Here is a 26,243-nt window from a genome sequence, read left to right as displayed (position 1 = left end):
TTTAGATTTTACTATCCTTAGAAACCTCCCCTAGCTACTAGTATCAAAATAAAAGTTTGTCCTAAATACATATTTATACATTTGTAACCTCTACAAAATCACATACAAGGATTACATATTTTATGGAGTCTCTGTTCATCAAAATCCCACAGCTGTGAGACCTTGTTTCGCCTTTTTGCAGCATTTTGTCCATTTCGCCATGAACACATTTTCCAAACTTTCACCAAATTTCAACAAATATGCATGTTTACCATAGGAATGTGTGTGCAAATTTTAACAATTCTACCATAAATACAGTTCCCATAAAACCACATATATTGCCATTCCTGTTCAGAATATGCTACACAGTTCCACCACATTTTGAAATATAGGGCCAAAAATTAGATTAACAAATCTGCCCTTTTTATATTTTTCACCACTTCTGATAGCGAGTTTATAAGTCTCTAAAAAATGTTCATTACATATTCTTAGCAGCAAATGGTCAGCCTTTTGCCTGTCTCTGGATGCAAGGAGCAGCCCCCACCTTTGAGATTTCCTTCTGCAAGCCTAGTTTACGACCTCTTCACACGTGCATTTCCTGGCCTGGAGAATCTGCCATTGTTCAGTCCTTGGTAGCAGACAAAGGTCTGGCCTACCCCACAATTATCATGTGTCAGTGAGCATCTGCTGAGATCAATTCCCTCCCCTTGGGTGGAAACCTGTTTTTCAACCTCTTGCAGGCCCAGCCAGCCTAAGTTAATTTTTTATTTCTTGACTTGAAATCCAGCATAAAACAAACTTGTTGCATCAGGTGACATAGATAAATTACATTCTTAGGTTTAAACCTGTGGGATCAAAACAACTGAGATCTGTGTTCCTTTCAGCAACAGTCCTTTTATATTTGTTAATCCGGCAGATCTTTACTTTTAGACAACTTTAAAGTTTAATCAGGAGAGCCCATTTGACAGGGGCTGTCACTTACAGGTAGCCCAGTGTGGCTGCACACAGATTTTTGACAGGAATTGTCATTCACAGGCAATCCAGTTTTGCTGAGAAAATGTTTTGCTCTTAACATTTCAGGACTTTATAAATTCACAGTGCTTCATTAGATTAACTGAATGTTAGCGCCAAGCAAGATTTTGAGTGTTGGAAAGTGTTATGTACAGGCATTTTGAAGTTTCAGCAGCAAAGTAAATGTGTTTACAGGCAAATTGTGGAATTTCACTTGCAAAGCGCTGCTTCTCCCTCTGTACTCCATGTTTACTTGTCATGGAGCCCACTGGCACTTTTTCTGCAGCGTGTGCTCTGTTCCAGCACACATGCACCATGGGTGGAAGGTTGTGCAGCCATCTTTTTGTGTGTTTAAAAAATGCGGTTTTGGAGGTTTTGGTGCACACAAGGGTTTTGCCGCCATTTTTCGCACCATAGATAGCAGAGTGAGGCTGCATAGTATAGCAAAGTGGGTCAATACATCCCACAGGTGCACTACAGCAACCCTGACTTCCTGGCAATAGGAACCCAACCTTTGGTATAAGTCTGTACTACACATGTTGGTAGCGTGTTGAGCAGCCAGGCTTATCTCAAGAGGGGTTAATGTGAGCTGTAGGGGAGTTACACAGCGATTCACAGTGACACACCTTGTGTGTAAGACTCTTACACAAGACAAAACTAAACTTCAAAATACACACTCTTAATATTTCTAATTCAGTAAGTACCCTTTTGGAATGGCACACAGAAACATCCTACACCCTCGGGTGAGTTTAGTAACTAGGGCACTGTGACATTAATATACTACTGTTGGCATTTAGAATCACACTTGAGAGTTTGTCAAAGATAAAGATTATTAAGACACAACAAAAGATCTCACAAATATTCTCAAAGCATGTAAGTACTTTTTGTAAACCCCCCAATGCAAAGTTAGTTAACCCTTTCCTGGAAGGAAGACCAAACACACTAACAGAGGGATGAAGAGTCATTCAGGGAGCCAGGTTATGCCAAAGTCGATTGGGTAAATGTCTAGGTGAACCTGAAGCACTTCTCAGAGGTAGGTAAGTCTTGCACAATGTTTTGAATAGTCTTTGTAGAAAAGAAGAATTCAAAGCAGGGCAACAAGCTGTTTAGGCTTGTGAAGTAAAGAAGCTATCAGAACTCTACAGAGCAACCACAACAGGTCTCACCAACAGAGAACAACTGCAGATACACGACAAGTGGTAGGTTCTCTTATACTATACAGTACCTTTAGATTGAAGAAAAATGCAGCAGATGATTTCTGTTCCTGTGCAGCTGTGCAGTTCCTGGAGTTCCTGGGCCTCAGTCGTGGGGACAAGAGGGAGGACTTTTGGGGACTCCTGCACTGCAATGGGACAGTTATCGACCGCAACTGGCAATTTTCCAAGAAGTGACACTTCAGTGTTTCAGTTCCTTGCATCTACCGCAAATAGCAACACCATGGTTTCTGGGTGTCGAGATGGGCTTTCCTTGCATTTGAGGTCCAGCACTCTGTTGAGGTGGCTCAGGCTCGGTCAATCCTGCTTCCTGGGAGTCCAGAGAATCTTCCTGGAGCTCTTAGCCAGCTTAAAAGCAACGCACACAAACTGGTGTTCCTCTCCCTGGCTATTCGGTTCCAGCAGCAACTGCAGTGGAATTTCAACCAGCTCCGAAAGGATGTCCAGGTGACTTACTTTGGAGTTTATTGGTCCCACCAACTCAAAGGGAGAAATCGTCCTTGACGGGGCTTCACTGTCGATACAAATTTGGAGTTTCAGCACAGCAGCAGGGCTTCACTGGGCATTGCAAAGGTCCAGGAGATGCAGCAGGCGTCCTCTTCAAGTTCTTCTTTGGATTTCTTCGTCCAGTGGTCGATTCTGCCTTCCAAGACAAAAAGCCTTGCCTTTTATGCAGGTTTCTCCCATTCATTCCAGCCTAGCTGTCAGTCACCCAGCAGGGTGGCTGTCCTTGCCGGACAGCCAGCCGGCCAATCACTTATGAGTGCATTTTTGTCTCCTAGGAGACTAAGCACAGGGAGTTTCGGGCACCTCCCTGGCTTCTTGCCCCCACCAGACACCCTGGAGCCAGAGGTTGGGCTTCGCTCGTGAATCCCGCCAAAGGCAAAGTGAACAAAGGGACCAAACCTGGTTTGGTGCGCAGAGTAAATCTCAAGAAGGATCTTTCCAAGAAGAAATGGCGAAAAGAAGACCGGGTCCATTTTGACAAAAATGGCACCCTTGGGTGCTTTATTGCAGCTGCGAACGCAGCCCACGCTAAAGGCACACCACGGTAGTTAAAAGGAAACCACTGCCACCAGCCATTCATCGAGGAAAGGGTAACATAAAAATGTTACATGAGAAGCTAGACAAAGGGGATACTAAGTAGCCCCTCCAGCACCCTATGGTAAGATAGTGTGTGCTGGGTCTAGAAAGTTACAAATGTAAGTAAAGTCAATTTCACTTCACTGCTCTTGGAAACAGTAGGGGGAGATGGGGGAGCAGGTGCAAGTGGATCTAGGTCACCTGGCCTAAGCCCCACCCACCTGGTGCGTTCCTGCCTGCCGCTCTTTTTCACCACTTAGCAAGCCCCGCCCAACTGGTGCCTTCCTGCTTGCCGCTCTTTTTCACCAATTAGCAAGTCCCGCCCACCTGGTGCCTTCCTGCTTCCCGCTCTTTTTCACCACTTAGCAAGCCACGCCCACCTGGTGCCTCCCTGCTTGCCGCTCTGTTTCCCTACTTAAGGAGCCCTCCAGCTTCTTTTCCTTTGAAGATGGGGAGCAGGTGCAAGTGGATTTAGGTCACCTGGCCTAAGCCCCGCCCACCTGGTACCTTCCTGCCTGCTGCTCTTTTTCACCACTTAGCAAGCCCCGCCCACCTGGTGCCTTCCTTCACCATCACTGTCTTGTGGCCAATGCTGGATTTGACTTTTATGGACTTCATTCATTCACGGTGTGTCACTCTTTCTCAACTCTCATGCTGAACTTCCTTTGCATCTTGTACTCTTGGTGGCCCTGAATCATGCTGTTCCCATCTTCATCTTGTATCCTAGCTTGCAACATTATGTGTTATTACTGACTTCTGCAATTGTATTCTCTCTCCACTCTTTCTTCTCTACTCTTTTTTTTGACTGCTTGCTCTTTTCTCTCCTCCTTTCCCATCTCCCTTTTCCTATCTCCTCCCCTTACTTTTTTCTATGCACTTACTCTATCAGAATTGTCCCTGGACCTAATATGATAGCAACCTCGTCTGTTTCCTCCACCCTCCCATTACTGTTTTTTTCCTCCCCACAACCCCTCCAGCACTATCTGAAATGTCATCAGGCCTAGTATGATAGTCGCTTGTTTTGTTCCTCCCCTCCCTTTCTGCACCCCTCTCCCTCACCTTTTGTTTTTCTCCAGCTCTACCAGAAATGTCGTCAGGCCTAGTACGGTAGTCGCCTGTCTGTTTCCATTTCCTTCCCACTCTCCCCCTCCCTTCCTGATCTATGTTTTAGCTCTTGCTCTATCTGAAATGTCGTCAGGCCAAGTACGATAGTTAATTTCACATCCTTACTGTTCATGGCCTGTAAGAATGTGCGCAAAATATCCCTCCTGGCTGATCTAATGCATTGGCATGTATGGTGGTGCTGATGCCGTAATGGGAAATCCAATGTCTTGTGTGGTTTTTGCATTATTTTGAACACGCACATTCCCTTTCACTTACTGTATTTATTTTTGCTATACACTTACAGCGGTCCAAGTGGGTGGGAGCGGTCAGGAGCGGTGCTCCTCTACTTCTTTTGATTATGTTTTACTGTTCCTATACTTTTATTCTTAAAAGAAACCATTCCGGAACGGTTTCGTTTTAAAATAAAAGTGTAGATATAAATTGAAACTTGCACTTTTAGTGCACTGCACAGGACGTTTCCTTAAAGAGCAGGCACTTCTGCTTTGGGGTTTTTATTGTGCATGGGAGGGGGGGTGGCGATGGGGTCTGTGGGGATCGGTGCAGGCCAGTAGGGAACATAGTTCCACTACTTCTTTTCATACACTTCGACCACTGTACACTTAGGCTCCTGTGTGAGGTTCTTCACTCCATGATTAAGGAAGATGATGAGTGGATTTCACCTCTGATCTCTGCTGTTCTTTCATCACAGAACTAAAGTTACTAACCGAGCAATCTGGCGTGTTTTACAATCTCTGACTTGGTTATTGAGGACTGTGATGTGAAGAATCAGACTTGACACTTTGTGGGGTTTGGGGTGGTAGTTGTGCTGCGTTTATGTCAAGAGTTTCTACAGTACATTAAGCTATGCCTCTCATTTCAGTGACTGGTTCCACCTGACTTCAATGGGATGACCCCAAAAATAGTGCCTGAGGGATTGAAAAAACAGACTTCCTTACATGTTTTTCTGTGTTGATGTACATTGTTTTGTGTAAATCAGTAATGGTATGTTTTTGGGGGCGATTGCTAGGGTCGTGGTGCAGTGTTGATATGCATTATGAATGTGTTTGTTGTGTGTACGTTGCAGTAATTGCGCGTTTCTGTTACGTTCTCAGCTGTCCCCTATGATGTAAATAAAGGGAAGCTGTTGTCGCACGCAATAAAGTGGATTAAGACATGTGAGGGATTCAAAAATATGCTGGTCGTTGACGAGGCATCTGCCACAATTTAGCAATTCAACCGAGTACTGTATTGGGAGAGGGGGCCTCTGTCTAAGAGACCACAGCCCTCTAAAGTACTCTAAAGTACATGAAGGAAGGAAGAATCTCTAAAGGTGGCTCTGGCCCCATTGCCACTCTTGGAGGAAAACTGTGCCCAATCTCACAGATAAAATAGCCCGTTTTATTCCCTAAAACCAAGGAAATTGTGGCAACAAAGAATAGCCAGTAAACGTACTTGCTATAAAAATATTCAACAATGGATACATGGGAGCCTGCGTACTGCTCCAACCCACACAACTGCATAACTACTTTTGGATCAGTGGTAACTGCAGACGTGTGGTCCAGTAAGGAGCTCTGATCATTTGACTGCCTGATCCAAAGAGAAACTTTCAGATCATGCATTCTTTGGTTTTCAAGAATCTCTAGGTGCAAAGATATATGGGCTACAAACTGATAGCTATTTAAATATATTTTTACTTGCCTAAAAAATACCCAAATTGGCAATGGGGATTACCTTTTCTCCCTAAAAATAGTTTAATCCCAACTTCAATGAATAGGGATTAAAAGGCTCCCACTTCAAAATCTTATCAAGATCCCTGACAGCATCCAGCACCGCCATGGATGTGACAAAACTGTGGCCTGTCCAAATTCTGGCATATTGTATCCCTACCCAGCGTATCCAAACCGTGGTCTGTGTGGGGGCGCAGGAAGAACATGGGAAAAATGTGAAAAGATAGGAGGGTGAGATGACAGCAGTTCAGCGTGCCTGCTTATATTTTAATGATGCCTCAACTTGAGCTTTCCATCAAAAGGGTTTTGGTCGTATGACTATTGCATAGTTACATGAGGAAACATTTTCAACTGAACATTAGGGTAATCTTGGGCTCATACCTGACCCCACATATGTCACTAGAGCTGTATCAATGTGTAGGTCAATGGGTGTTTGTGTCTCCTGTGTTTCGCTCTTTCTCGTGGTGCAGTTTCCTGTGTCTATTACCATGTATTACTGTGAGCCTGTCCTTGTCTGTGATTTATTGCAGTGTGAGAAAAATCTTGACCCTTAATCCACAGATCATTATATTATTTTGTAACTCTCCATCAGGCGCAGAGCCAGCCTCTGTTTATTTGGGAGGGGGCTTGAAGGACAACTTAAGCATCATCTTAAGGTTTTCATTAAGTGCTCTTATTTACTAAGGTCCCACATGTCCATGTACTACAATGTATACCAGTGACAACTGAACATGCCCAGTAATCTGTGTGAAAGAGCGTAAAATAACTTTTGAGTAGAAAAATTCAAACAAAAGTCCACAAAAGCTAGTAATGCCAACAAATCACTACCCACGTTCCTTATCTAACATCACTAGCGAGAATCAGGTGGTGATGGAACAGCTCGCAGAAAAGCTTACATGTCCTATTCTGCAGCTAGTCGTTTTAGGCATGTGTCGGCTTATACAGTGCTTGTATTTTGATCACATACATGTAGGTTTACACGTATCAGAATGCAGTAAGAAGTGAGCCTAATAGCCAGCACTGACCAGTTATGTATCATGTGGTATGAAACAACCTGAGATTTCTGTAAACTGCCCTATGATTTATTGTATTTTTTCTAGCTATCTAGACGCGGCCCAGCAGAGCTTAAGGGATAAACTATCCTATTTTTAGTCATCATTTGACAAAGCTTGCAATTTGTTTCCATGTTTGATGTGAAAATTATTTACAATGCCTCAGAGGTTTTCTTTGTGATGCAGTTTACTTTTTAAGGTGCAGATAAGAAACCCAATTGAGCTTTTTAATGGATATGTCTGTCGCAGTGCCTTTGGGATAGGGAGGTTTTGCTGGGTGAGTATTCATCGAATTCGATTTTATCAAATTCTTTTGAACAAACTTTGCCCCAAATATATGTGGGGGGTGGATTCAGGGTAATAAATAATGTGGGGGGATAGGAGTGGGGGCCTGCAGGGGCGTCTCCCCCGAATACATATGGCTAATTCTCCCAATTTCTTTTTTCCTCGAAATTGATTTTCATGGATTCTTTTCGAACAAATCACTTAGAACTGTGCTTATTACCCATCATTAACACTTATTAGCACCTGGGGTCGGGGAGCCAACCAATCAGGTGTCTAAGAACGTGGTTTTGAAGCGTTGATGCAAGCCTGCGTTCCAGCCAGGCTGACGGCCGGCTCTCCCCGCCGCCATTTTCCCCTCACCCTCCTTCCTCTTTTCTATTTTAAACCCCCCCCCCACTCACCTTATTTTGGCTGCGCTACTCCTTCTTCCTGCCGCCAGAGCCCTGCTTTCCCTTTTCCATGGCGGCCATGTTTGTAAAGGATTTTCCAGCGTGGCATCCTGTTGAATGAAGAAAAATCAATTTTTTGTTTTAGCACCCAGGGTTACCGCTTTGGTAATCCGGTTGCTGATCACCTTAAGCCCCTGTTCCAAGGGCTGGAATGGGTGTTAATGGCCAGGAGCCCTCGTTATCCACCCTAGCTTCGCTTGGGCTGATAACTTTGGCTGTTGGGCCGTTAACCGCTGTTCCAACTTTTGGAACCGGGGCTTAACCCCATAATAAAAGCTGTAACTGATCAGAGAATAGGGTCTGTTGCAAACTTCATTCAACATTGAGGGAAATGTCTACTGCAGCCCACTATCGTTATAGCACTTTTTAACATACAAGTCGGTCTAAAAGACAGGCATTTTTGGCAGACTTGCGGAACCTACAAGATCAGGTTTGGGAGCTCATATGATGGCGTTGTTGAGGCTAGTTTACCATGCGCCTCTGTACATTTTGGAAGGGCTTCAGCCCCCTAAACATGCGGCTGGCACTGCCCCAGCTCTCAATATTTGACTTGTACTGGAAAAATGTCAATGTGTTACACGTACGAACAAGAAAGATTGACGCCTGTATGAAACCCTTCATTCTGATCTCTGAAATGTCAAGCATTACAAATATACAAAGGAACATTTGAACTAATGCATGCTGGAAAATTAAGTGAGTTATTCCAAAGCGTTGCACAGTTGTACCAGGAGAATTAAAGTGTGTGAAATGCTGCGTTCTGGGAACTGAAGTAAGAACCCCAAAGTGTCAGGAGTACAGAAGAGGTCGAAAAGAAACACATGTGTATCAAGGCGTTGGTAGGCCTGGGCGCTGTGCGTGGCGCGCACACAAAATAGACATACACGTAGCGATGCAAATAACACCTGTCTTTATTCTCTTTCTACAGATTCCCCTTGCCCCACCTCCCGCCACCCGTCACATCCCGTTCCCTGTGTCACTTCCCTTCACTCCAACCACCCGCCCCTCCGTAACTATGGAAACGTAAACGTGACAATGTGCTACATGTTGGAGACTGAAGTAAGGAATCTGTAAGCGTCACAAATGCATAAAGAAACAAGTATTGCCAATGTCAACAGGTTTCGGCTTTTCTGTAGGCATTGCCAGGCACTGCCATAGTGATCGATGGTAGCATGTGCAAAATGGTGTGAACACATGGGCATCTAATACAGCTGCCTGACAAATGTCTAATACTTATAAACAAGCACAACCTGTTTGCTCTGCCAATGCTGGTCTTTAACAGGACTTCAGTGAAGGACGCGCATGGAGTTTGTAAATCAAGTGGCTGAAGCCAGGTCTGGTTAAGACATTTTTATTACACCAATGTGTTTACAACTCCAATTAAGTAATTAACTCTCAGAAGATTGCTTTGGAAAAACACTGGCAGGCACTTCAATTGCAAAGTTTGATGGTAACCTTTGATTAAAGTGAGCTCAAAGAGTTCCCATGAGGTGTTTTGGGTGTGAGGGGCAGGAACTGGGTGGGAATGGCCATGGGGATTAGCATAGCCATGAGAGCAGTCTATGAGTGGGCAAATAACCAAAGCACACCTACAAGCTGTGTGACCCGCCTCATGTGCCATTTCTCCCTATCTGTGCTGTAATGCAATACTTTTGGCGTATAGGTGGTTTGTGTCACCTAATGGCCCAAACTAAAAATGGTCCCAGGTTGCAGCACTGCCTGTTGAGAACCAAAGGAAGAAATCCTAAAGTTTTTTTCAAACCTTAGAGGAGAATTGATCCAAGGTTAAGCATCACCTTTTTGAAGATGAGTTACAAGTGTTAGGGGAAACCCCCTTTAGTAAAGGGAACGAAACAATGTATCGAAGAAAACCCATAAAGCAAGCATCTATGTTGGGAGTCCTATACAACTACATCTAAATCCATCAACCGTCCAGAGGGAGAGATTCCTAGAGTTAAAAACGTTCTGCAAAATCGGAGGGAGGAAAGAAAGAAAAGCCTCAGCCGCTCTGCTGGTAGCTCTGAGACAAGGCACAATTAGGCAAGGTGGTGTCAGGATGTAGAAAAAGCCCAGGCGGTGGTAAAGCCAGAGGAATGGAGGGAAGAGGAGTTCTGGGATGAAGAAGGCAACTAAGAGACGAGTATCGATGTCGTGGTGAAAACGACTGAGGGAAATAAGACTTCCTGACAATTCTAGAAGTAAAGAGTTGCAAAAATAAGGCTTTCTTTAAGTAAAGGCTGTTATGCTGCAAGCGTTCATTGCTGCCACTTGCCACAAATAGTTGAGACGCGCAGTGTCCTTTTGTTCACAAGGTCACCATTCTGCATATGAATGGATAATGCTGCACCATGTCATGAGCATGCTAAAGACTCACCCAATAGGCGAGTCCCAACTGATACGCCATGGCCAACCCTCTGAGTTGGGTATTTTAAGTAATCCCTTGTGTGATTTAAAAAAAATAAAAACATGCCATAAATAATGGCTGGATTTCTACCTATTTCGAATGTAATGTGGGAAAATGTGTATCGTCCTTCATCCCATTCATGGGTACGATTCATAAACACCCTGCATCAGTATTTTAAATCAATAGCTAAATAAACATATTACAATTATAACATGCACATGAATCCTAAACATTTATAAACAGTAAGTACCAAGTGATTTCAGCGCACTGCACATAGTTTCCAGTGCAGGAAATTCATGTTCGATTTTTCTTTGTAAAATTGACAGCATTTTTTGGAAAAGGGACATTTGTTTGGTATTGGGTTGGGTGCTTTCAGGGGTTTCTCCCACATGTTGCTGCTGCTGCGCTGAATTTAAAAACTGTGAAAATGTAAAAGTGAAACCGTTTGCACTAAAACAAATGTAAACCGCTGAAAGATAGGACAACAAGCATTGCCCAAGGTGCGTTGGATTCAAAGGTCACCCCTCCATTTTTGAGGAGATCATAACGAGCCACAGTGAACCTGTTTGGAGGTCTCCCGGTACACACTCTCTGTGCACACCCACTGTTTTATTAGGCGTTGCTCATTCGCCTTTCCCACCTTAATGTTTAGTGAAGAAATGGGTCCAGGGAGCAAATGAGACAGACACGTATAACCTGAAGCACTGCTGGAAATTGACAATATTTAATGGGGGATTTTTAGGGGGCGGATTGTCAGTGATGTGGGCGGGACCGAGGGGAGGAGCGAGGTGTTGAATAATGTGGGTGCTCTGAATATAAGATGCTGGCTGCTTTGCATAAAACCAAAGTAGATTTTGGGAACATAAGAATGGCAATTTTTTCAAATATGTCTGTAATGGTGATCCAAACGTGCATTCCTTCTGAGCAGGTAATGCACACTTGGTATGGTGTTCGTTTCATCTGTCAGAATAGACACAATAAATGGGCCTCATTACGACCCTGGCGGTAAGGGGTTAACGCCAGCGTTAGCTGCGCCGACCCCTTACCGCCAATTACGAGGTCCCTTAGCGCCATGGCGCTTTTAACACCTGCTTTTAGCAGGTGTTAAAATCCATGGCGCTAAGGGACCATGGAGTTAATTACGCCACCGTAATTTACGGTGGCGTAATTAACGCCTTCCCCACTCCCATTATGCCCTATGGGGCAAAAATAGGAATGGGGAAGGGTAAATGGGGATTGGGGACTTACCGCCCCGCCGACCTCGGAATGGGGCGGTAAGTCCGCCAACCACCATGGCGTAAACGTAGTTTACGCCATGGTGGTAAAGTCACGGCCCAGGCGGTAACTTACCGCCTGGGTCGTAATGAGGCCCAGTAACGTGTGTGCAAAGCATGAGACATATATGCAGCTTTGGACCGTTGCATTGCTTTAGTCTGTGCTGTCCTGGTGGGCAAAGGACGACTGTGAGAGGCAGTTTGTGAATGTTGCATTTCCTGCTGGCATTGAGAGTCGAGATTCGCGGCATATTTCAGACGCACAGCATTAATGAGATTTGCGGAACTCTGGTGCAGAGAGCTTCCTCAACTTGGGGGATGGGTTTGAGTTTTGGGTCTACATGGAACGATGCCTGGGCAAGATGATTTTTGCCTAAGTGCAGCCTCGTCTTGTTCTGGCCCAATTCCTCCCCTGACTTAAGGCAATTCTAGGGAGTGTTCCCTTGCTGTCCTAAAATTAAAATGGAGGCATGGTTCCATGAAGCAGTAATCACAGGCACATTACAAGTCCTGCTCAGTTTAGCAGAATGTATTTCCAAATGTACTACAAAGTCGTATGTGCTTTCCTTTCAAGACAATTGCTTGATTTGAAATGCCACCTGTGGATTGTATACCAGCGGTGGCCTTAAAAACACATCTTTTTTGAAAAGCTATATTTTGATATTTTACCAGATGATGTAAACAAACATAAATGGAGAACTATGTGAACTACCAGGTGGGTTTGCTGTGGAATCTGCACTGTGCAATCAGAAAACCACATGCTAATAAATGGCTTGCTGGACATTAAGATGTTATTGGTGAAATCGGCTTCCAGTGTTCCCCTAACACCTGGTTTCCCCCATAATGTCAGTGAGTAGATCTTCACCTTCTCACCCAGCCTCCAAAGGTGAGATTCAATCCCTGTATCTCTAGTTAAAGGGATGCCTGGCGGGGGTCAACACCGAAATTGAGGAAGAACGGGAGAGGCGGGTACATCCCAAGGCTTTTTTTTTTCTTCTAAAGCCTGATTGTCGAACACATATGAGGGAAATCAGATCATGCGCGAGTGGCTTCAGGCAGTAGAAAAAATGCCTTGGCTGGGAGCCCCGGCAAAGCCCCTTCCCAGAAACACTTTTCGGGGATTGCTGGGGCCCTGGCGCCACTAGCTCCAGCTCACTTAAAGCCCTGCCCAGAGCCCCCTTCTGCATTATCCTTGCAGTAGGATAGGGTCTGCAAGCTCCTGTCAGAAGACTATAAGGGTCACAATGGCACAACTTAGACTCAGCAACAGTAAGTAGAACAGCAATGCTTTTGGAACATATCTCATGTTCTCATGTACATAAATACACACACCGCTCGTTTCAAACGCAGACTCGTCTACCCACACTCTCTGGCCTGCATTACCACAGGACAACGTCACTCAAGTTGCAGGTGAGCGTTCAATAAATGCCAATTTACATAACATAATTTTAATATAAAATGTTGCTTGCATGGTGACGACCAGAAGCCTAGAATGAATAACAGAGCAAACAGAATCCTTCAAAATCGCACGTTTTATTGCACAAATCGCTCATGCATCTGACTGACATTGTTGTAAAAAGTTTGAGGCGCGGAACAAAGTTTTACAGTAGCTGGGTATTTTCAGCACGCATTCTTCAAAAACCTGTCTCCAAAACGTTTCCATCGCTTTGCTTTGCTGCCGTCATGTTATTCTTTCCATTTAGATGTTCGAAATTCTCCTTAATTTCAAGAAACGTTTTGTTCTTGGTCTCCGGAATGACGAAGAAGATGAAGGTTGCGATGAGCGAGCACTCCACCAGAAAGACGAGGAAGCAGTACTGGGCCAGCCCGGTCTAAGGGAAGATGAGAAGTAAGTAGCAGGTCATTCATTACACGATTGCACCACTTGCGGCGAAGACACTCTGCACATCTCGGCCAGTGCCAGCCTCAGTTCACTCCGCGAATAATAACACAAATATGAACAGCCCCACTGAGGGGCCCAACACTGCTGGCATTCAAATGATTGGGATATTGTTAGTCGAAGGCAGGAGGCCGGGGCTAGTGGTGGGGTACCACAGGCAGATTTGGGGTCAGGGACGTGTACACAGAGGACAGGAGGGTTAATACGGGGATGCATGGGTCTTCTCCATAGAAGATGGGGCAGAGAAGAAAAAAGGAAATAACACAACAAGATATTTAGTGACACAATGTTTGCAGTCACACGTGGGTCCTCGTGCAGCAGGGATCAGATGCACCCCAATGCCACTCATTTTGTAAATCCTTCTTGCCCATCTGCTCCATCTCTGACCAGGCGTTCACTGATTGTGATGAGTCCTTTCTAGCCTCTGGATTGGTTACTGAATTTCTTTTTGAAACCATGGCTACGGAATGCTTCTTACTATGTTCGATGTGTTGCCGGCTTATTTTGTGTTGAAATAATGTACGGCTGTTCACAAAGAAAGCTCACCTTCACAAATGGAAGCATCAAGTCCTTCCAATGTGCAGACAAACAATCCATCTCCCTTGATCGTTTATTGTATTTGTAGTTATTAAAGATTTAGGTTGTCCTTTAGACCACAATGACATACATAGGAGAGAGTACAGGAGATGGGGCAGGCCTCAGATGGAATCTCTTTACAATATCAGTAGCCGGTTGATGAGGAGGACAGGTAATGGGATACAGAAGCCTGGACATGGACAATGTAACAGGCATGGTTAGTCACTCAATATAGGCCTAGTACGTGATTTGTCATATATTACATATTCACTCTATACAACTGAACATGCATGGATGGATCTGAAGACAAGTAGAAGGAATGTAAGGAAAACAATTTTGCATTGAGAGCCTTCTCGTATGGAGGCAGAGTGCAGAGATGAGGGTGGTGTGTGGCACGATGTGGAGGGTGTGAGTGGCAAAGTTCAGGACTTTGTTAGAGAAGAGGTAGAGGGGGAGGCTGAGGATTACACTAGAGGAGTTGTCGAGTTTACTGAGCACAAGAGTAGAGATTAATATAGAAAGAGTGAGGCAAGGCCACATTTTTCTGATGTTGAGGAGATTGTTTCTAGCAGTTGTGGCACTGGTTGTAATGAATTATTGGAGTGTAAGGCCACCCACAGGAAGGGCTCCAAAGTTGCGACCCCTGGGTGAAGGAGTGGGAAGGAAATGAGAAATGGGAGAGTGGGATTTGCATTGGAGGACGGGAGAAGTAACTATTCTGTTTGGAAGACCTCAGCATCACACAGCATAGAGCCATCTGGTAGTTGATGGCCTCGAGGCCGTTAGTGATGTTCTGAGAGATGGCAGGGTTGAAGCGTGGGAAGAGGATGGTCTGGGAGTCTTTGGCAAAGAGGTGATAGTGAAAGCGGAAAGAGGCTATGAGTTTGCACATGGAGGCAGTGTACAACAGGAGAGGGCAAAGAATAGATTAATCGGGGACGTCGTGGTGAGGGAAGAAGTGCGGCCATTCCAGGGTACAGAGATGGAGAATTAGAAGTTGTAGGAGGGAACCAAATGGAGTGCAGTGTCTATTGTGAGCAGAGGGTGCGACAGTGCACCTCCTTGGAACTGGAAAATCATGGTCATTTGTGACAAAAAGGCTTTATCAATAATGTATGTCATTTGGCATGCCAGCTGCACCCCCCACAATGCTCTATAATGCAAAACTTGGATCTAGAATATGCACTGTTCAGTACCACATCCACCACTGTGAAGTGTGCTTGTCTAATGGAACTCCTGGAACAGGCCTATGCATGTTTCAGCTTCACCTTCGCCACATTGCACTGGCCTTGCATAATGCAAGGCCTGGAACTGAAATCTGCACTTCTTGGCACTGATTATGCAACAGTGCAGTCCATTTCTTTGCCTAGTTTCTGGACTTGACTCTTAATATTTGCCTCCCCCATTCTTTTTGGTTGGGGTGGCTGTTTTTGTGTCCCTACGATCATTCATTCTGTTTCCTGATTTCCGAATTTGACTGCATTCTTGGTTTATCATTGCATTTCTTCTTGATGGTTGTTCTTTGTCTCTTTTCTCTCTTTTGCATCCTGCCTTGTATACTATCTTTTCTACTATTGTAGCAACTCATTACATTTTGTAAAGCACCTAGGTGTAGGCGGTATCAAAGAAAATTAAAATACAAATATACATTTATGATGCTGGTTTCCTGGAAGACCTGGGCCTCCACTATGAAGCTTTGAACCTTCCTGATAGTGTGGGGTTGGATATCATAAATTCAAAGGTGCCTCCTTCGACATTGCACCGCAGGGAGGCCTAGGACCACAATAATAATTGCTTTAACCTCGCTGATGCTGTAATGCAGGATACCATGCAGGGACCAACTACACTTCCCAAGATGCCTTATTCTTAGCCACTGGAAAGTATGGAGATACAGGGACAATATTCCTGCACACTAAAGGGCTTCCTGAACTAGGATGAAGCAGTACCCCATAGAATCATTAGGTCCAGGTGGAGTAACTCCTGCACATGTGGTCTTTGGCAGCTCATTAAGGGCCACCTCAGACAGAGTTGGTCCCGGGTAGCATGCTAATCTCTGCCCTCTTTTCCAGCAGTTCATTGTGACTTTTGATTCCTGACAAAATCAAATCTTGGATTAATTGTGTATGATTCTTATTCTTGTGAAACTGCTCCAGTCAGTGTTTTTCGGAAGCCTGTGTTTGCTGGTGCTTCACCAACTAAAATGGTTTTGAAAACGTCTAATGGATTCTCTAGGTTGGAGGCGGCATTGTGGTTTGTATCAACAAGCAATCTTGGTCCCAGTTGCCGCATCTATTCTTTTCTGGCCAGAAGGGGCCTATTCAGATGCCATGTGCACCCTGCAACCCCCCCGCCTCCACCCACATTCGACCACATCAACCTGACCCTCATCAAACAGCACTGGTTCCCACTGCAAGCAGGTGTCACCTTCGAATGCTGCTGCATCATATACAAGGCTGTCTCCCCTCAAGTCCAGAAGCTGCCCAGAAGCCAGACCTGTGCAGGCTGGAACTCCGCTGGTGCAGGAAGGAAAGAACCAGAAGACAGGTCTTCTCTGTCTACGCCCCCATATTCTGGAAGCTCCTCCCCATCAACACCAGACTCTCTTCCTTGCTTCTACTTGTAAGTAAGGAGCTCCATAGTCTCCTCTTGAAGGAGTGGCTGCCCCTAAACACCTAGGTCCATAGCCCCTCCACTCCCCCATCTAAAACGAGACTGGGAAATCTGCCCACCCCCTGTTTTCCTCCCTGGTTGCTTTTAGATACCTTGCTGACAAATTGCCCAGCATCCCCTCCCCCACTGTTAGCGCTCTGCGCCCTGCTATTGATCTGCTGCAATCTGCTTCCCTCACAGTGTACTCCACCTATGACTTGTAAAGTGCTCTGTTGCTTGCCAAAGCCAGTTCCGCACTTAATATATATCATAAACAATTCATACTGGTTTGTTGCAGTCTGCTGGCAGAATGTTCCTTGTGTCCTGGACTTCATGGAAACCCAAAACTAAAATATTAATCCAAACTCAGAACTGACTGAACTACTCCTAGCTGTCATAAAATGATACACTTCTGTAAGTGGCTACTTAGTGGGATCATTGTCAGTAACTGGGGAGCAAATGAGCAGCTAGCTTGGGACGCAGGCTTATAACGCGAGGTTCAGCGCGCATTCCGTTCCACCAGATGACCTTGTTATATTTTTGCTCTTTTGTCTCTCCCATCAACCCTACTGGGTGAGCCCTCTCCAGGACTCCTGCACCACTCCCTAGCCATGCTGTGCCTGACCGACTGCCAACATGGACACCCACACTTGTCCCTCACCCAGATGGTTCTGGCCCGCTCCCCTACTTGGAGCACCTATGACAACATTCAGCCATGTTTTGGGATGGTGAGAGTGTCTGTTCTGTGAAGTGCACCTTTCCTGTGTGACTAGGCTGAGGTGAGCCTGACAACAGGAAGGGGGCAGCAGTTGGGTCCCAGGGAGAAGTAAGAGCAGCAAAGCACATGCACAGAGCACCATAAACCAGTTCAAACAACATCTGCAGGAACTATGTCATTTTGGAAAAAAGTTAAGGGTAGTGGGACGGAGAAGAGGACCTCTTCATACAAAAAGAAACAAAATCCAGAGAGACACAGGTGTTTCCTTCTATGCAGCTTTTTAGCACTGCACTTCAATGATTCAGCAGTTAGCATCGTTGCAACCATTGCAAAGCATAATACATACCACTATAAAAGGGAAGAGCATTCCAATTGTAAAAAAGCTAATCCAGCTTACAGATCCTGCTATCGTGAATGCTGCTGGGCGTGCGGGCTGCATGAACAGCTCAGCAGTCAATGTGTTGGTAACCCCACCTAAAAAGTAAGAAATGATGATCAAATCAGACATTGCTCTGCAAGGAACATACACTTGGAAAATAGTATTATCACATAGTAGTACTTGTGAATTTGTCAATTTCAGAATTGTATACTTTCACTTCATAGTTGAAAAAAGTATCCTGTTGTCTTTGTTTATGCATTGTGACAGCAGTCGTTGGCTCTCATTCTTGTAAAAAAGTGTCCTGCAGAGATCAGTTGAGTCTATAATTGATACTGTGTAACAGCAGTCATCGTACCATGCAAGGCAGTGCAAAAGCAGCAGCCCCCAGAAGTCAAACGGAGGGCTCAATTCAGTGCCGGATTAAACCCTTTGGAGGCCCCTACGGAGTCGAAATGTTGGGGGCCCCCTTGCAAATTATCTCCTAATGTGTTTTTTATTTTCTGCACCATTTATTCTGCTAAGAGTCCGCAGGGTGTCGGAAGCAGCAGCAACAGGAGCCACCAGCTCACCTTTCCAAACAGGCAGAGGACTCTGCTCTCCTAACAGCTCTGGGTGGGTTTGTACTGCAGGGGATTGTGTTTGCTAGAGCCCCGGAGTGTCAGTAGTAGCACTTGCATCAGCGGCAACCAGTAGACCTCTCTAAACAGGCACAGGACTCTGCCCTCCTGGCAGATCTTCACAGGCTGCTGGGTGGAACTCTGCTACCAGGGATTTTAGAAGCCCCTGGATTGTCAGCAGCAGTGGAAACCAGCAAAGCCCCCTGCACCCGACAAACAGCCATAGATTCAAAAGTTAAATACCCTACATCTGAGCAGTGCCATATTATCCATTAGGCCAAGTAGGTACTGGCCTTTGATCCCCACTCCTTTTAGGGGCCCCACGACAACAGGCCTGGACAAATTGGCTGTTTTATGGTCTCATCTATTGCATGAGTTGTTTATGGAAATAACTTATAAACAAGTATTAACATCGACCTAGCACGAAGCATATATCATACCAGAATGGCTCCTGCTAATTACTGCCAAATCGCCATCCGTGACGCCCCGAGCAAAGAATTGCAGCCTTAATTTTAGAGGAACTGGACTCCTTGGTCCCGAAATTAAAACTACTATCGAAATGCCAGGTGGGCTTTCGTAAGGGCCTCGGAACGACCCTAAATGGAATGATGCTGAGTCATCAAAACTTACAATTAAGACATTCTGGAGCTGTTCCATTTTACATTGCAAGTTTAGACTTCACTAGTGCATTCAATAGGGCAAACCGAGTTGACTTTGGTGGAAATTGTGTTCATGGGCACTCCTGGAGAAATTAGTAGGCTTTATAATACTATTACTTTCAAACACGAACATCAGAGTGCATTTATCAGTGGAAGGGCATTTAATTCACTCAATCAAAACAATCCTGGGATTGAGACAGAGTTCTATTCTCTCATTTCAACTTGTACCTCTCTGACATTGATACATTTTGGGCCAAGACAGGGGTTATGTCTGTGAGATGGGGCAAGTGGGATCTGCATTGGTTGACATACACCGATGATGCGCTTTTATTTGATCCTACTCCCATAGGGCTTCAATGGAAGTTAACCACATTTTTCATGTATTCACTGGAAAACAACTTGGTTGTAAATGGTGCTAAATCAAAGGTTTTAATCTTATCAAATAAAAGATATCTGAGGCGTATGTCTTGGTTAGTCAGAGAACAAAAATTGGAACTGGAAAAATGCTTACAATGCCTGGGATTCTAAATACATCAAAAGTCCACTTTATTAGGTATAAAAAAGAAAAACCGAGCTAGAGTGTTCTCGCTGATAGCCCAATTAAAACGAGTGTACAGGGCATACTGTACATTTTCGATAATTCCATTGAGGACATTTAATGTGAAAAAGTGGTCCCATCTACTTTATGACATTGAGACATGTCTTTATGACCTACGGCCTTTTTTGAATTCCATTGAAGGTACTATTTGGAAACAAGTCTTTGGCTTGCAAGGCATACATTCGTTTTCCAAAATAGATTAGCAGAGTATGTTAATTAACATTTTCCTGATTAGTAAACAAACCCATTTGATTAGCAATGATGTACTAATATTTTTAATGTCACCAGATGTTATTTGTACCCAAGACATAAAATGAGCAACAATACAGCAGTTTTTTGTACAGTTGAAGTAAGACATTAGTGAGATGAGTCAGGCCTGGCAAATTCCTTAAAATTCCACTAGACCTGCAGGTTGAGTATCTTACTTTTATTGATTTTTTTTATTTATTTGTTCATTGTATAGCGCGTTAACCTACTCGACCTAAGAGAAATGCACTCGACCAATGGCAATGGATGCCAACACAGTAAAATGTGCTGGTGCATATGACCACAAACTCACTTTATGTTTGGCTCACTGTTGCCATCCAAAGGCCAGCCATGCACAGTGAAACATGTATTTAACATTTACTGCAGACAAAGTAAATGTTAAATAAAGGCTTCAAACAACCCCTGCAAATGGTAGACACCCTACATAAAATCTACTCGACTATGCGAGTGGGCGAAAAGACTTTGAAATCCCGGATGATTGTCTGTAAAATGTGAAAGGTCAGCTGCATGAATGGACACAAATAAGTATAGATGATAAAAAGGCTTTGAAAAGTGTTTGGTCAGCTCTCTCCCACAGGTGCTAATATATAATGCAATCATCATAGAGCAAAGCCAGCTCTGGAGGATGTATGGTAGTGCAGTAGATCTGTAGATATACAGACTGGATAACACTACTGATCACTACCTTACATAAACATTTAATTAGCTTAGTGTCTTCATTATTTAAGAGGAAAGAAAGTAAGAGACTAAGCAAAGTGGCTGGCTTAGCCAGCAGAGAACTGGGCAAACTAGCTGCAATGTTGTTGTTTGTGGCCATCTCACTATCAGTTTAGCTGCAATCAAGCAACACAGTGATGAGATAGAATGTCAATGAGTATGGGATCATCTCATGGGTTGAGCACCAGTCATAAAATGTATGCAACCAGCAGGTTACAGACATAGGTATGCAATGAAAAGCTTTTGGCCATATGATAACGTACATTTTGAAAAAGGTTCACTCATCAATATGAAGCCAACAAAATGAAATATAGTTGAAACTATAAGATGTAGGTACACTGACTTACACTTTACTATAAACCATGCAGAGAATGAAATGTTTTACAGTAGCAATACTTTAATTATCCATTATGTAGGAATTGAATTGCATGACTGTCTTTTAAAAAATAAATATAGGGAACACATAATGTTCTTTGCCAGACAGGATATAGTTCGCTTAACACAAGTATCAACCCGATTACTTCTGGTTTGTAATTATTTGAATAAAGAAAAAACAAATAAACATGCCTAGCTCTCCCACACAGGTCTTTGCTCTTAAGAGTGGAGAAGAGGATTACTGCTGCACACTCTCTCAATTATCCCCTTTTAACTTGAAGTGAACAGAGAAAAGAGGGTGGGAAGAGCCCTGAAAGCAAGAGAGGAATCAAGGGAGAGCTGTGCCTTCATTGAACAGGGTAACTTAAATAGCTAGCTTTGCTACACAAGTGCCAATTTAATTAGCAAACCTACAGAATTGCATTGCAAATTGCTCATTGTATGCCTTTGGTTTGCCCCTTTGTGTTCCAAATTCTATCATAAGACACAAACTAGGTCTAACTTCACTCAAGTCATTAGCACTGTGAAGGAAGTCAGGCTTTTTAGCAAACATTTTGGACCCTAAGCCTATGTCTCTTTTAGTTGATATCAATAGTAATTTGAACCAAGGGAACAAGGTGGCTTCCCCTCTAAGTACGCCACCCAACTGGAAGCTTTGCTAGAAAGTATTGACAGTGATACCTCTGAATTGTTCTCGAACCCTAATAAAACAAAGCTTAAGTTATATGGAAATGACTGGTGTACAACTGTTGATGCAATACATTCTTATTCCCTGTTCACAGAATATGCAAAAATCACTAGGTGATGAGGGGTCCGATTGAATTACTTGGTAGTTTTTCCATGTCAGAAATTGTAATGTAATCTTTTATTGACTTTAGAATGTGAGGGTCCTAGAATGGGCACCCAGAGCACACTTAGAACTTGTTGATGGTGTGGTGGTTCCTGCGAAAAATGAAAACCCCAAAACATCTAATAATTGACTGCCCATTTTTTAATGGTGAACGGATGAATCACTTTAGTGACTGTACATACATGAATGTATTCTGAATATGATCTTCTCTTATAATGATTTGAATTCTGATCGTATTTAAATTGTATATAATGTGATACATTTAGTTGTGATGGTTATCTATTTATTGGATTAAGTCGTTATATAAAATTAATTGTGAAATGTTTTCTTGTATAAACCAATGCACAATGAACTAAAATACGGAAAAAGATCCTGTCAGGGTGCCATTGACTGCAGAGTCTTGGGAGCACATGCAGCATTTGCAGGATCTGATCATGCAGCCAATATTGGGGACGAATGAATTAAAGGTGAAATAATAGAACAATTTGAAAATGAATGAAAGTTTTTTGAGGATTAGCTTATTCGTTTTATGCTAGAAGGCAAATGGGCTGTAATGAAAAGCAATGAATGATGCAGAGGACATGGACCTAAGGATGACTTGGAGTGCTAGGAGGATATGCACATGGAGCATGTTCAATTGTGTGATTACTTACATTACCACTCCGGAAAGGTCTACTTCCACTTACACACACACACACACCACTACATGCATACCTCCTTAGCATGTTTCACTCCAATGAGCCTCGCCCACCTGCTGGAGGTAGCGCTCAATATCAAGGTGCCTGACCTACCAGCAGAAATGTATACAGCATCAGGAATCAAAGTATTCCTCCACATGCTACTTCCAGGCATGGCCGATTTACTAAAGAAATCCCTTCTTCAGGGAATATTCTCTAGATACCAGAAACATGCTACAGTCACAAGCAACTGAGGCAGACACCCAGAATCTAGCCAATTACTGAACAATTACGTGGTAATCCTTGTGGTGAAGTGAACATGGACCAAGGGAAGGCCAGACATAAAACTCCTCCTCAAAAGGTATTTATTTTGGATTTCTTTAAAGGAGTAAATTCATCTAACCTCTGGCAGACAAGAACAGGTACAGAAACACAATTTAATATTTCTTGGGATGCTAGTTCTCTAGGGGCTACACAATTTTCCTCATGGTTAGTTCTAGGGTGGCCTAATGCACCAGACCTTCTGGGGTGAATCACAAACATCCCTAACAAAGTCTACTCATTCTTTATGAATTGCATCCCAGCTCCTCTAATGGCTCAGTACATTTGACCAGATGTGTGCAATATGCATGTAGATCAGCTGAGAAAAAAATGTAATCACTCAAAAACAACATCACTCGCAGTTCAGGGCCTCTCCCCATTGGTCACAGTCTTTTGGTGGATTGTCTCCCTTGAGCTGCCTGCATTATTGGTTGGGTCCTTATGGGGATTGAGAACTGTGTCCTTGCTCTCAGGATTGGAAGGGGGGGCTTGCTTCCTGGATCCCTGCCAAAACACTGTGTCCGACAAATGGCCAGAGTTGTAGGCAGACAGAAGGCCATCCCTGAATTTCCACTGGCTTTTGCCTAGTTCTGTCACCACACCCCTTTCCCACCAACTTGGCTCTCTGGCCCACGAGTCCATACGCTCTCTCCTCCTTGACATTCTGCCATGTACTTGTACTTTTGGGGCCTGGCTTTATTCCCTTCTCTTCCTCCAGTCCCTTGCCTTCACCTGTACTTCCCTACTGCTTCATCATATACTCATAACTTCATCCATCCCAGCTTCCCCATGGCTGGTCTCAGGGTTCACCTCTATTCACAATACTACCTGGACTGCCTTGAATTTGAATGTTCTCTCTTTTCTCTCATGTGAATCCCCTGTTTGCCACCTGGTGCTCCTCACGTCCTCTCAACCTCCTTCTTAATCCATATTCTAATGAGACTCCTCTCCTCTCCACTCTCCTTTCATTTCCTCTCACCCTATTCCTCCTCTTTCCAACTCTTGGAATTGCACCTCTGCCCCTTTCTCTTCTAATCCACCTTTTCCTCTTTACAACTCCTGATGTTCCTCCTCTCCTCTCCTCTACTTTCTTTTAAACCTCCTCCTTTCTCCTGGCCTCCTGCTCTGTCTCCTCTCTCCTCCAGCCTTCTCAAAATTCCAAATGAACTCTTCTCCAAACAAAACTACCTCTCTAAATGACTAATTCTTTCATGTTGAAGTCTGCCCCAACCACTGAGGAGCGTCTTTGCTCAATAGCTTTCAAGTGTAAGCCTTGTGTGCGAGCATGTCTCAATTTGGTTGTGCTTCAATGTGTGGCTCTCTGAGCGCCACAGATGTCCTAGCTCCACCCACCTCTGCTTCAGGGACTCCGTGATCCTAAGCTTGATCAGCCATCTTGGATTTGTTAAGTTTGCATTTGTGAGCAGGAGTAGCCTCGCTGGAGTTGAGCGATCCTCGTATGTTCAGCACTCTCCTTGCATGAGAGCAGTGGTCTGCAGGGAAGAGAGTTTCTGTGTGCGGAGACTCGAGTGTGTAAGTTTGGATTTCCCTGCATGCTATTCAATGCTGCAGCACACGCTGTGTGGGTGACTAGTGTAGCCAGGTGTTAATAGAGGTCCCTGTTCAGGTCTTTGCAGTCTGTTTTCTCTTGGATCTCCATTTCAGGAAAAGGGACTTGAGCTGATAACAGTGACAAGATAGCGCAAAGACTTCAAGAGTCAGCGTCCCATAGCCTTTCAATTTGGTGAGCCCCTGCCTCCCACTTTGGGCATGCTGTGATTTGTTAGGGGATCCACTGCCCTCCATCCCTGGGCCCAACAATAGAAGGCTTGAGGCAGCACATGTCTCCTTGACAACTCCACCATTCACCTCCATTAACTGGCAGGGGACTTTGTCACATCCTATTGGACCTCTCTGCATCCTAGGCTACATTTGACTATTAAAATACTTCTCTCCTGCCTACATGAGTGAGTAGGGATCATGGATATAGTGTTTACATGGATGTGGTGGTGCTGTGTTGTGCTGAAGGAGCGGCAAAAGATCTCATGTCATTACTGCATTTTTATCATGTGGGTTACATTTTCTGTGACCTATCCAGGTGTCCACCACTCCCCTGTTGGTAACCTTGGGTGCCGCTCACCTTTGGGGATGTCCACTAGCTGTTAACTGTGAGAATTACCTTAGCTGGCTCTGGTCAGGATATCCCTATTTCTGTTTTTGTTACAATACAAACAATTACAAGTAAATAATTATTTTTTAATTAGTCAAACATTGATGCAATGTTTCTGAACAGCATTGCTGTCTAATCATCTATGTCAACACAATGTAAATTCGTACTGATTCCAAGTTTACACATGCTACACCCTTGAGACACTAAGGTTTATTCTTAGTTTATTCCATCTGAAAGCATCTGATATGAAGGGAAGCTGCTTGCTTATAAGCTAGACCTTCCCTTGACTGAAATCCAGCTTGAGTTCGCTCAGTGACTTTGAACACATTCCTGTGTGTATATGGAATGCTTGCTGCTGGTGCTGTAGGCTTTGTGGCATGTTGTAGACCTGACACTATCACATCCCAACATCAAATAGGAATCAAATTGTAGACATCCTTTCACATGAGGCATCCACCCAGGGTGAATCCAACAGTAATACATCCATTGCTATAAAACATTATCTCAAATGTAGAAATAGTCTAGAAAAGCCAGTGGCTCCAGACCAGGGGTGCAGCAATGGCATGTGGAGAGTGTTGCCTCCGAACAGAGCTGGAAGGCGAATTGGGAAGATTCACAAGGTTCTGGTTCAAGTTGCTTTGGAGTAAGTGACTGGGCAGAAACCCCACTTGACAACCTACACTGGAGCCGGATTGTGGGGAGGCTCTGCCACCATCGCCACAGCACCCATAAGCCACCACTAATCCTTGTCACATGGGGAAGAACTAAGGTTGGTATATGGGGTTGCATAATTGATCAAGGGGGGTAATGTTGTTGGATAATTCTTAGAGCACGCAGACCAATGTAAATAACTACTTAGCTAATTATTGTTCTTACGCAAGATCCCATAAATGCCTGAAGTCACTTTCTACACAGCCCTACTTCATGACTTCACGGCGCACACCCTAAGCATTGTTCTTCATAACACTTGTAATCCAAAATGGGGATGTTGTTGCTACACCATGAGATGTAGAGGGCTTGATGAGAACAGCCATTTTATTCTCTTTTTAAATACATTATTTCACCAATGAGGACAAAGAGCACTGGGGAAATGTGTACAAGGCACACACAGGCATGGGAAGGGGGAATTCTTATTGGTTATGTCTTCCAATAAAAACCCACAATGGTTGAGGACCAATCAACACTACATAA

General features: G+C 44.1%; 1 protein-coding gene across 6 annotated transcripts in view; it reads right to left on the bottom strand.

Moving 5' to 3' along the window:
• Positions 1–13,093: 13,093 nt before the first annotated feature.
• Positions 13,094–26,243, bottom strand: part of LOC138492307 (solute carrier family 2, facilitated glucose transporter member 11-like) — a 453,312-nt gene continuing 440,162 nt past the window's right edge. For all 6 annotated transcript variants that reach the window (XM_069619352.1, XM_069619354.1, XM_069619356.1 and 3 more), the window contains 2 exons: positions 17,769–17,896; positions 13,094–13,411 (listed from right to left, as the gene is read on the bottom strand). In XM_069619352.1, coding sequence (XP_069475453.1) covers positions 13,214–13,411; positions 17,769–17,896 — 326 coding nt within the window. In that variant the 3' untranslated portion in view covers positions 13,094–13,213. The remainder of the gene's footprint in view (positions 13,412–17,768; positions 17,897–26,243) is intronic.

This window comes from Ambystoma mexicanum, chromosome 10 (genome assembly GCF_040938575.1).
Source record: "Ambystoma mexicanum isolate Mex_15411 chromosome 10, UKY_AmexF1_1, whole genome shotgun sequence".
Classification (NCBI taxonomy): domain Eukaryota; kingdom Metazoa; phylum Chordata; class Amphibia; order Caudata; family Ambystomatidae; genus Ambystoma; species Ambystoma mexicanum.
The sequence above is the reverse complement of the archived record's forward strand: the minus strand, read 5'-3'. Positions and strand labels throughout refer to the sequence as shown.